At 41.4% G+C, this 11,909-nt stretch overlaps 1 protein-coding gene across 2 annotated transcripts in view; it reads left to right on the forward strand.

The window, feature by feature from the left end:
* The window catches only part of Col24a1 (collagen type XXIV alpha 1 chain), a 234,275-nt gene extending 223,771 nt beyond the window's left edge, over window positions 1-10,504 (forward strand). Inside the window, exons 59-61 of one of the 2 annotated variants that reach the window (XM_050160215.1) lie at window positions 2,306-2,415; window positions 5,359-5,556; window positions 9,059-10,504. In XM_050160215.1, coding sequence (XP_050016172.1) covers window positions 2,306-2,415; window positions 5,359-5,556; window positions 9,059-9,205 — 455 coding nt within the window. In that variant the 3' untranslated portion in view covers window positions 9,206-10,504. Of the gene's footprint in view, window positions 1-2,305; window positions 2,416-5,358; window positions 5,557-9,058 lie in introns of those variants that run through there. The other variant, XR_007595037.1, reaches the window with a different exon arrangement.
* Window positions 10,505-11,909: the final 1,405 nt, after the last annotated feature.

Genomic DNA, 11,909 nt, shown 5'->3' on the forward strand with positions numbered 1-11,909 from the left:
AAGGTTATACATAGATCTTTCTGAAAGTAATAACAAGACAGAAATTGAAATATTCAAAGCAGTTTATTCAGTAGTTGCCCTGGGAAAGGACAGCAGATAATATAACCTGATGATGATCATTGCAACATAGATTATTTCGAGGGAGAACATTTTTAAGAAAGTGATCTGGTTGTAGCGGCAGGAAAGACACCTTCCCACGTCGAGCATGACGAGGCTAGGGCAGAACATGAATGAAAGAACTAGAAAGAGAAGCAATGTTCTCAGGGAAGAGCCAATATTGAATTGGAGCCCTTGGGCTCACAAAAGCTATAAGGCGCATAAAATAGACTTAAGATAAACTGTATGTCATATTACCACGAAACTCCTGCCAGATCCCCGCTGTGAACATGGCGTCTGAATTCAAAGCATGCAACCACACAGACAAGGAACGCTTGATAGAATGACTTTCATTTACACAAAATATCTCACAGTAGTAGGAAAATAATTTCTTGAAATAGAAGAGATGATGGACGAGGGTGTGCATTCTCTCCCTTGGATAAGACTGGATATCCATATGGGCTTGTGGTGAGAAATCAGCTATGATTTCTACAAATTAATAAAATATGGGGGATTCCAAAGAAAGGAAGCTATCTGATGAAGGTGGATGTCCTCCACCCCTTCCTTCTTTTTCAAGAAATGAGCAAGTTCTACAAATGTGTTTCCTGGATGAGAGTTAGATTTTGTTTGAAATGCAGACTCCCAAGCCACACCCAGGACCTAGCAAACCAGCAGTTCTGAGGTGGGGCCCACTGAGTACGTTTGGACAGATGCATTGTGTTCAATGTAGTTTGAAAGTCACTGTCATTGAGTACAGTCCTTGCCAGTGACCTACCGATTCAGCTAATATGTGTTGTGCAGGCATGTTAGAACATTAGAACAACAATACTCCAGGGTGTTTGAAGGCAGGGGAAACTTGGGAGGAGCTAGAGGAATCTCTAAGGTACAATGGAGCATAGTCTCAGCCTGTGGTAGGAAGTGACACTTGATTTTAAAAAAGAAAAGATTATTTGACAGTCTTTTCTTCTTAATTCATGAAAACTACAGCACATAATTCAAAAGTTCCTGTTGCTGTATTTGGAATCAAGTGCTGTTTGAATATTCTGTCACCCAGGAATCAGGAGGGTAGCACCATGTCTTCAAGCTGAGTGTTTCCTAGCTAGGTTGAAATCATTTCTATTTTAAATGAAATCTCCATTTTAAACTCTATAAAAATTTAGAACAGAAATGTACATTAACTACAACTTTAATACTAATTATGTAACTCTAGATCATTCTTTTCTGGTTGACTTTTACCTTTTTAAAAAAAAATCTTTTACAATCATTTACTTTGTGTGGACACCCACACCACAGTGAGTACATAGAGGTCAGAGGACACTTGCCGAGGTCACTTCTCTCCTTCCATCATGTCCCAGGCATCAAAGTCAGGCCATGAAGCTTAGTGGTTAGTGCCTTTGCCTACTGAGCTAGCTCACGGACAGGCCTTAACTGACGCCTACTTATCTAGAGTCCAAAGCACTGAACTCAGGCTGTGTATCGTTTTGATAAAAGTTACGAAATGCTTTTTAAATTGATAGGTTCTTGAAAATACAGTCCTGGGTAACAGTTTTACATGCTTGTAGCTTTTATTCATTTGCGAAATATAGGTGTTTACAATCAGCTGTGCGTTTTGACAGATAAGACTGTCATAGCTCTCAGCTTAAGGGGAATAAGAGGTAGTTTATTAGGGAGGCAATTTTGAGTGACCATGACCCAGGAACTAGGATTTAGGTTATCCCAAATTCCACATTTCAATGTGGAAGAGGTTTTAAGAAGTACATAACAAAGAAAGTCATAAATCAAGGTAAGTTTCAAACACACTGGCAGGTTCTTCTAAGATGGTCACAGTGTGATATGGGTGCTTTACATAGGCCCAAGGTGCTGAATGGTGATGCTCTTAGTTTTCGGAATAGTGAGAGATATTGGTCCACTAAACCCATGGATTCTGAAAGGTTTCTGTCTGTTACTCACACGGGGTTAGTCCAGACACAGAGGTGGGCAAGCAATGGCTGCTCTAGGGGATGCTAGAACTAGCTCAAGACGAGGCAATTGGCCTCTGAACCTGCACCATTCCAATCTCTCCCAAGTGCTGAAATTCCGATCAGCCAATAAGTCTCTGCTGACGCAGATTCTTTTCGGGAGTTTTCCTTCTTAGATGAGACACTAAATAAGTCCGTGTAGTTTAATATGAGGTTGAAATAACCTTGTGGTTTTTTTTATAAACTAATAGGAAAATACTGGATTGATCCAAATCTTGGGTGCTCTTCGGATGCCTTTGAGGTGTTCTGCAATTTTACTGCTGGTGGCCAAACATGTTTATCTCCTGTTTCTGTGACGAAGGTGTGTACTGAATTTTAGAACATGTGCTTATATATTACGTAAACAAGCATTTAAAAACACTCTTTGTCTTCATATCGCTGTGGATTTTTAACCATGAAATTAAAATGTGCCTTTGCCCTTCATTCTCTATCATATATGAAAAATATTTTCATTGTTAAAGTATTTTTAAAGATTTATTTTTGTTATATGTAGAATGTTTGCCTGAATGTATGTGTGTGCAACATGTACATGCCTGGTCCCTAGAGAGGTCAGAAGAGGGCATCAGATCCCTCAAAACTGGAATTACGAACAGTTGTGAGCCACGTGGGTGCTGGGAAATGAACCCAAGTCCTCTGCAATAGCATCAATTTCTCTTAACCACTGAGCCATCTGTCCAGTTCTCATTGTTAAAAAAAAAAGTTAATAAGTGCCATAAATCTTGAAAGTTTGTCTGTTCTCTGATTAGTTCAGTGTATCCCATGGATCTGGTTTCTTCAATTCCCTAAAGTTTGTGCAACATGACATTGTGGTTTTAAACACACACAGACCTTAGAAAACCTCCAATCAGTGGCACTGCTCTGGTCAACAATCCATTACCTACAGCTTTGTTGAAAATTGTATCATCACTAACGGAATATTGCCTTTGGGTGATTATCATAAAACAATCTCCTGTAAGCAAGCATCCACTGACTACTGTTTCAAAGTTTCAAGACTAATCCTGTAAATGCACTGTTTAGAACGAATAGACTAGCTTCATACAAAAATTGAGCTACAAGGATTTTTTAAACCCAGTTCTACTTATAACATCTTGAAATAAAAATTGCCCTTTCTTTCTTTTTCTGATTAAACTGGCTTTGCCAGTTTTCTCATTGGCCAAGAACTGGCACGTGCCTATCTTGAGTTCTGCCCATCTTCAGCCGGCTGACAGGCACAGTGCACAGCTGGTTTCTATTGAGCGGCTCTCCCGCACTGAGCCGGGATTTTCATTGTGTGATCTCAGTGACATCCGCCACTGTTGTCCACGACAGAGGGGGCAGGACTGCTCCATGCTCCTCTGAATGGAGAGTGGTACAGTACTTCTCTGTGTAAAATGGACATCCGTGTCTGCGTCCTCGATGCCCTGGGTGTTGCTTACGCATTTTTATACAGATTTTTGTAGAAAAGAGATAAAAGAAGGGACCTAGTGAACAAACAAGCTAGGAGCAGTAAACTGTGCTAGTTCCTCCCATGACTGAATCAGTTCTGCCATCAGTAGGAAGTAGAAGGACCAGAAATCAGGACTGTGTGTGAAGAGCATCCTGGGGAATGAAACCGTGGTTACCAAAGGGCTCACTCCACTCTGTGGGCTAGACTGCGTAAATTACCTTTGTCGTTTTGTTTTTATTGTTTATTTTTGTGTTTTCAGTGTGAAAATTGATTAGTATTGAATAGTAAAACTAGGAATACCATAATCAAAACAATATTAACACATTCCAAGAGAGTAACAGCCAAGATTTTGAAAAATAATTGTTTACTTCCTAATCAGGCTTCAACAACTAGAAATTTATCATAATCTACCAAGTTAGCAGCCCCATGCAGTGGGTGTTATCAACAAGGTAACCAAGGCTGGGGAACACTGCTGGTCTATACATATCTATCTTGGATTACAAAAATTAGCAAATTAATTGAAAATTAAACTTTAACATTCTTAAGGAGTACAGTCCACATTTTTATCCCTATACCCTAACTGTGCATTTATTTTCTCTCTTCCTAGAGTTCTTCTTTTGTTGTTCTGACATTGGTTCTTTTCCTGGTGTTTGTGGCACTGGGGTTCAGTTCAAAATAAACCTAAGCAGGCCCTCTTCTGCCATGCTGTGCCTCTCCCTAGGGTTTTTTTCTTTTCGTTCCTGTTGCTTTACCATCTCCCAGAATCATTACCTCCCAACCAACATTTTTATCATTTATATCTGGAGACTTAATATAAATCCTTAGTAGCAATCCCATACTCACACTGTATCCGGACCCCTCCCTGAAGAAGTCTCAGACAATGGTGATGGTGGTGACGATGATGATGGTAGTGGTGGTAATGGTGGTGATGACGATGATTATGCTGACAGTGATACTGACCATGGTGACGATGGTGGTGGCAGGGTGGTGCTGGTGGCAGGGTGGTGCTGGCGGTGGTGGTGGCAGTGATGACGATGATGATGGTAATGGTGGTAATAGATGATGACTATGCTGACAATGGTAATGGTGGTGTGGGGGGGGGGCTACAGAAGCACTTACTTCTCTTTCCAGATGTGGGAATGTGTAGTCAGACTTGCTCATTCCTGCTCTTCCCTGTCCTGTTCATGCTATTAGTTAAAGTTAGTCCATGTGTTCATTCCCTTGGTAAACATTTCCTGCTGACTCACCGCTTGCAACTACTTTAGAATAGGACAGAAAATTCAAATTACTCACCTAAATTATTTTCCAAACTTGTAACGTATCTTATGAAATTCACACAGAAGTAATCTCATGAAAAGCAGATTATAGCATTATGCCAAGCAAACAGCAATCATTACTGTATTGCAAGTATCACTATAAAAAAATTTTTTTTATATTTTTATATGTAATGACCTAATGATATACTGCAGCCAGTTCACACAGACTCAGAGAAATCTGTTATCAACATCCTTTCCCAGCCCATGTCCACTGGCACCACCTTGGTAGTCTGACAGCTGTTTCTACTGTGATAACCAGAATCAGAGATCACGTGATCACCCACCCACACACCACCACCATGCACGGGGGCAGGTGATTAAACCTTTGCCGGCATTCCACCTGTTAGCCTTTAAACTCCAGATCTCTCGGGCACCCTTCCTCAAGTTCCCTACATCCCCACGTATTCTGACGTGGTTCCCTGCATCCCCGCGTGTTCTGACGGAACTCTTATTCCCTACATCCCCGCGTGTTCTGACGTGACTCTCCTTTCTCTGAAACCAGCTGGCGTTTGGGGTAGGCAAAGTGCAGATGAACTTCCTCCATTTACTGAGCGCAGAAGCCACCCACGTCATCACCATCCACTGTCTCAGCACGCAGGCAGCTGGCCCAGGATTGCCTGTTAGTTTCAAAGGATGGAACGGTCAGATTTTTGAAGAAAACACTCTACTTGAACCTAAAGTCCTCTCAGATGACTGCAAGGTAAGAGAATAGCACTTTTAGATATGTGGCTTAAAGTGATGAGAATGGGATTTCCCTTCCACACTGACACAACAGAAAGGCGCTGTTCTAAAGCCCCCGGCATAAAGCACCCCTCCTCATAGGTGAATGGTCAAAAGTGGATTGCTCTTATTCTCTTTTTATGTCTAAAGAGAGCAGTATTCCCAACAAGTTCATGTAACCTTTAGTCCTTCCCAAAAACTTTCTGGGAAGTGACTCATTAACGTGTCTGAGATACAATTTGAGCATCAATTTTCTGAATACAGCTCAGCAACAGTCAGGCCCCAACCTACCTTTCTAGGCTGGGCTTTCACTGGCTACTACTCTATTCTATGGCTAAACCAATCTATTTATTATAATAATAATAATAACAACAACAACAACAACAATTCCACTATTTATTGGTTGTTTTTAATATGGTAATTGAACATAGAGTATATATATTATCTTATTAATCATAATATATTTGTAAAGAAAAAATTAGTCCAAGCCAGCCTTGGTAGTACACGCTATAAACTTAGCAGTTAGGATGTGGAGACAGGAGGATGAAGTGTTCAAAACCAGCCTTGGCTACATGACATCGTGTCCCAGACAAATAGGATTAGTCCCATTTCATATATAAGAAAGCAAAGGTTCAGGAAGCTTAAGAAACTTCCTGGAGGCCGTCAGCTAGTTAGTGGAGAAACAAGCGAGCACCCACAGCTGCACATTCCACACGTCACAGCCGGCTGGCAGTGTTTAACTGAACTCTCATTTGCTCTCCGGCCCTGTAAAGCAGGTTAAAGTCCCATTATGCATAGGAGGGAAGTATCAGTGCCCGAATTTCCACTGAAATTCTCCCAGGTTGTGTTAGGCTAATTTCACAACCACGTACTTTACACTGGTTCAAGGGGCTCTGTTGCCCCTACCTTTCCTTGTTGTCACCCCTAACCCTTTCCTCTGCAATGCCTGTCTCAAGTTCTCTCACCATCTGGGAGTTTCTGGCATTCCTTTAGACCCAGCTAAATTCTGACTTCTCTAGCAATAAAGACTTTAGTACGTGCGTCTGTCTGCACCATGTATCCTGCCCTTACTGTATGCGGGCTGTGTATGCTATTTCTTCCCTTTGCCTTCCCTGATCTTGCGTGGCTTATTTATGTCTGTTCTCCCCAGTCAGACTGCTGTTTACTTCAGATGTCAGAACGAAGTTAGTCACCTTTCTATTTCCCAAGCACTGTAATAAAATTAGAAATGACAGCTCATTCAATTATGCCTAATGTTCAGCAGCGTGTTTAATATCCGCCTGATGGGTTAGTGAATGAATCCGACAGTTACATTATTTTCAGTGACTGCTTGGCAGGGCAGAGTCTTTCCAACAGTTTCGGTCTGGCTACCAGACCAACCTTATGACATCAGACAAATGACCTATTGGTGAAAATCAGTGGCCTTGGCTTTAACGTGAAGATATTAGCTTAAATTGTCACTAAGGAGCCTTCACGATGTAAGATTCAGACCACGACAAGACTACGAGCAAGTAGATTGGCTTCTGAATAAAAAGCTCCACAAATTTAGGCAACTGTGTTTCTCTGCTTTTTCTCGTAGAATATTTAATGCCGAACATTTTATAATGGTTTTGACCAAATCATTTATCATAAATAGGAGAGGCTGCAATAATGTGAGAAGCAGAAGGCTTAGCAAGAACAAAGGAGAAAGCCATTCAAATGAAAACCACAGAGGAGGGGGGAGGGATGGGAACCTAAGAGGATTCAATATGATTATCATTTAACTGCTTCTAACGAATGAAATGCTGGTTATTTGCTACTGAGTATACAAAGATTGTGATAATTAATCCTCTTTTACCCAAGAAAGCTGAACACTTTGAAGAAAGGGAGGGAACTGGCAAGGTGCCTCATTGGTAAAAGCTCTGATGCCAAGGTCAATCATTGGGACCCATGTGATAGAAGGGTAGGAGAGAACTCATTGGTTTTCCACTAACTTAAAACACACACATACACCAAATACATTCTTGACAAAGGACCAGATGGGCCTGACCCTTATTAGGAATACTGCAGACCTTTAGCTCATGTCTGTTACTGTGATCCATAGACATCAGAAGCAGAAATCCTGTATTAACCTCTGGCAGTAAAGGTCAGAAAACGGTGCTACTGTAAAGGAAGAAAGCCTGGTGTCTCAGCTTCTTTCCCTGACCCTGTAATACAACACTCTGGCATGAGCAGCTTACGGGAGGAAAGGCTTATTGTGGGTCAGCCGCTAGCATGGCAGCCATAGGATCGGTGAATGCACACATGCTAGTTCCCAGGTGACTTTCTCCATGCATGTGTGGGCCAGGATCCCCTGTCTAGGAAATGGTGACACCCGCTGTGGGCAGTTCTTCCGACTTCACTTAATACAATCAAGACAACCCCCCACTAACATGATCAGAGGCCAGTCTCCCCAGCGATTCTTGATTCTGTAAAGTTGACAATTAACACTACCACAGTGGGCCTGGTGGTATGGTATGGGTCATTCAGAATCTCAGCCGTTCAGAAGAGCAAGGCAGAAGGATCATGTATTCAAGCACTGCCTTGTCTGTAGAGTGAGTTCAAAGCCAGCCTGAGCAATTTAGTGGGACCTCGTTTTTAGGTATAAAAAAGAGATGTTACTTTGAGTGAGGTAACCCAGACCCAGAAAGACAATAATCACATGTACTCACTCATAAGTGGTTTTAAACCATAAAGCAGAGAAAACCAGCCTACAGATCACAATCCCAGAGAACCTAGACAACAATGAAGACCCTAAGAGAGACATACATAGATCTAATCTACATGGGAAGTAGAAAAAGACCAGATCTCCTGAGTTAATTGGGAGCATGGGGACCTTGGGAGAGGGTTGAAGGGGAGAGGAAAGGCAGGGAGGGGAGCAGAGAAAAATGTAGAGCTCAATAAAAATAAAATTTTAAAAAGAGAGATGCTGAGTTATCTTGGTCATGTGTTATTATGGTACTGTGTTAGCAAGGTAGGCAGCTTGTGGGTCTCACCAGTATACAAAGGATCTCAAAATGTAGCCCAGTCATAGAATGCTCACCTAGCAAGTGGGAGAGTTTAGTGTTAATCACCAGTATAGTAAGGGGGAGAGAAGAAAGGGAAAGAAGATGGGATGAGGGAGAAGAAGAAAACTTCCAATTTTTGGTTGATAGTAATTACTACTAACTGTTTAGTATTGTTCTAAATTTTTTTATTCTCTTTAAATCACTTTTATTGGGGGGGGGGAGGGGACAGGACTCTATATACCCAACCTGGACTCAAACATACCATGTAGTTCAGGTAGGCCTCAAACTTGTGGTTCCCCATGCCTCGGCTGCTGATATTCTCCAGCATGCACCAGAAGAGCTAACATTCTCTAAATCTTGAAGAGAATCCACGTTGTCTGTGAAGGGTGCTGCTCATTGAGGCTGAGTGCTCGGAGAAGCAGTTACACATGAAAGCATTCTGCTCTGCTTTTACAGATTCAGGATGGCAGCTGGCACAAGGCACAATTCCTTTTTCACACCCAGAATCCTAATCAGCTTCCTGTGATTGAAGTGCAAAACCCTCCTCATCTGGGAAACCAGCGAAAGTTCCACATTGAAAGCAGTTCTGTGTGCTTTCTCTAAAGCCTCCAGCTTAGTGCTGAAACCACTCTGTGGGTCAGGTGATTGGTGCAGAGGGGAAATGCAGACAGAACCGTGTGTCTATGAAATGTGGGGGGCAAGGGACAGTGGCTAAATCTTAAGAAATCTCAGGAAGAAAAGATTTCCTCCCAAGGAGAAGCGGCGTTTTTAAAGGACGATGATGGATAGCGTATTTAATTCTCTTAAATTTTTTTTTATTGATCAGAATTTTCGTAAAGAATTCCCTAGAACTGAAAATGTATAAACTTGGGACTCTTAAGGGTACCCTAAGCTTTCGCCCCGTTAGACAGCTGGAGCTGTGGGGCACCGCGGAGCAGTACTGGATAGTGCTCCAAACCGTGTGATGTTTCTGTCTAAAAACGTGCGAGCCGCTGGCTGTGGCTCCATATCTTCCCAAACACTAAGGTGTATTCAGGTCCCCATGGGCATAAAATCTTAGCGGGTGTACACTACCTCTTCCATGTTGCCTTTTTGTGTTGCTTGGTGCTGTTTCTCAAAACAGGGTGCTGTGGCTGTCTGTCATAGACTATTTTATTTCTTTCTTCATCTTCGTCATTAAGAGTGTATGTACTGGTTACATCAAAATATGTCTTAATTGTTAATACTTATTTCCATTTGTTTGGTCCCATGCCTAATAACAAGTAAAGCTATTTATGCAAAGTCCTTATTTTATTTTAAAATTCTCTTTATGCACACGGAATCAAAGCCAGCAAGTTGTAACTCATGTGTACGCACAAGAGAATTGGGGTGTTTGTTTTGTTTTTTTGTTTTCTTCTTTAAATTGCTGTAAAAAATACCTTATGCCACCTATATCCAGTGGTAGGTTTGGGTCAGAAACTGGGGTTTATAATATACTGTTTTAAAACTCCAAGATCATCTGGAATGATATTTTGTATATATATAAATATTGTGTAAAGTTTTAGTTCAGCCAATCTTTTGAAAATTGCTGCTGTTTTAAATTATAAAACTATATTTATGCTTTGTAGAAAATACTTGCTTTGTAGCACTTATTGATTTTTCTTTCTCTGTTCTTAAACATAATGTTAGTGCTTAAAGGAATTTTGTAGTCTTTAATGCAGCATCATGCATTGAGAGGGGTCTTTTTCTACTAAAACTAAGCTCTGCCCAGTCGATCTGTCCTTGTTGTCAGAGAAATGCTAGCTCAATATTAAAAGAAAAAGATTATAACTCTTGCTGTATGGACGAGCCTGTTGTTCAGCTATCACAAGCATACAGTTAACCTCAGCAAACCACATTTACCTACCTATAATAAAGAGGTGCTTTCAATCATTTTGAGCGTTTTGTCATCTTCATTTATTCTCATAATCATTTATTGCATATAATAACTCCTCTGCCTGAAATGCAAATCAAAACAACTCCAAGATCCCATCTTACACCTTTAAGGATGGCCAAGATCAAAAACACTGATGACAACTTATGCTGAAGAGGTTGTGGGGGAAAAGGGACACCTCTGCATTGCTGGTGGGAATGCAACCTGGTACAGCCCCTTTGGATGTCAGTGTGGCGATTTCTCAGAAAATTAGGAAACAACCTTCCTCAAGACCCAGTAATACCACTTTGGGGCATATATCCAAAGGATGCTCAATCGTGCCACAAGGACATGTGCTCAACTATGTTCATAGCAGCTTCGTTTGTCATAGCCAGAACCTGGAAACAACCTAAATGCCCCTCGATCGAAGAATGGATAAGAAAAATGTGGTACATGTACACAATGGAGTACTACACAGCAGAAAAAAATAACAACAGCTTGAATTTTGCAGGAAAATGGATGGAGCTAGAAAACATTATTTTAAGTGAGATAACCCAGACCCAAAAAGACAGTTAATCACATATACTCATTCATAGATGGTTCTTAAGCATAAAGCAAAGAAAACGAGCCTACAAACCACAATCCCAGAGAACTTAGACAACAATGCGGACACTAAAACAGACTTACCTAGATCTAATCTAAATGGGAAGTAGAAAAAGACAAGATCTCCTGAGTAAATTGGGAGCATGGGGACCTTGGGGGAGGGTTGAAGCAAGGAGGGGAAAGGCAGGGAAGGGAGCAGAGAAAAATGTAGACCTCAATAAATATCAATTAAAAAGTAACTCCTCTGCCATCCCATGCTATATTTATAAATTATTAGACAATATGCTATATTATTACTGAAGGAGTATATGGCATTTTGCGCATTTTTACACAATTAGAACATAGTACAGAAACAACATGGCCTAAGAATGGTGAATGATTTCCACCAAAAATAACAGCACCATCCCCAGGATGAAGAACAATGTTCTCATCAAAGAGAGCTGGGGAAACTGAGTGTCCACCTATCAAAAAGAGAAGACAGTGTGGGTCTCTGTCTCTATCTCCGTCCATCACCTGATGAAGGTTCTATGGTGATATGAAAGATATTCGTCAGTAATGCTATAGGATAGGGTCAGTTCAGGTTCCCTATCCTCAGCTTCCCAAGGGACTAACTGGGGACATCGCCTTGGGCTCCTGGGAGCCCCTCTAGGTTCAAGTCTCTTGCCAACACTAAGGTGGCTCTTTTAACTAAGATATGTGCTTCCCTGCTCCCCTATCCAACCTTCCTTTATCCCAATCTTCCTGTTTCCCCAAGTTCCCCCAATCCTCCCCTTCTTACTTTTCTCTCCCTGTCCCCCCTTATCCCCAACCCAC

The sequence above is a fragment of the Alexandromys fortis genome, unplaced genomic scaffold (genome assembly GCF_014885135.2).
Source record: "Alexandromys fortis isolate MF-2015 unplaced genomic scaffold, M_Fortis_MF-2015_v1.1 scaffold_124, whole genome shotgun sequence".
Taxonomy (NCBI): domain Eukaryota; kingdom Metazoa; phylum Chordata; class Mammalia; order Rodentia; family Cricetidae; genus Alexandromys; species Alexandromys fortis.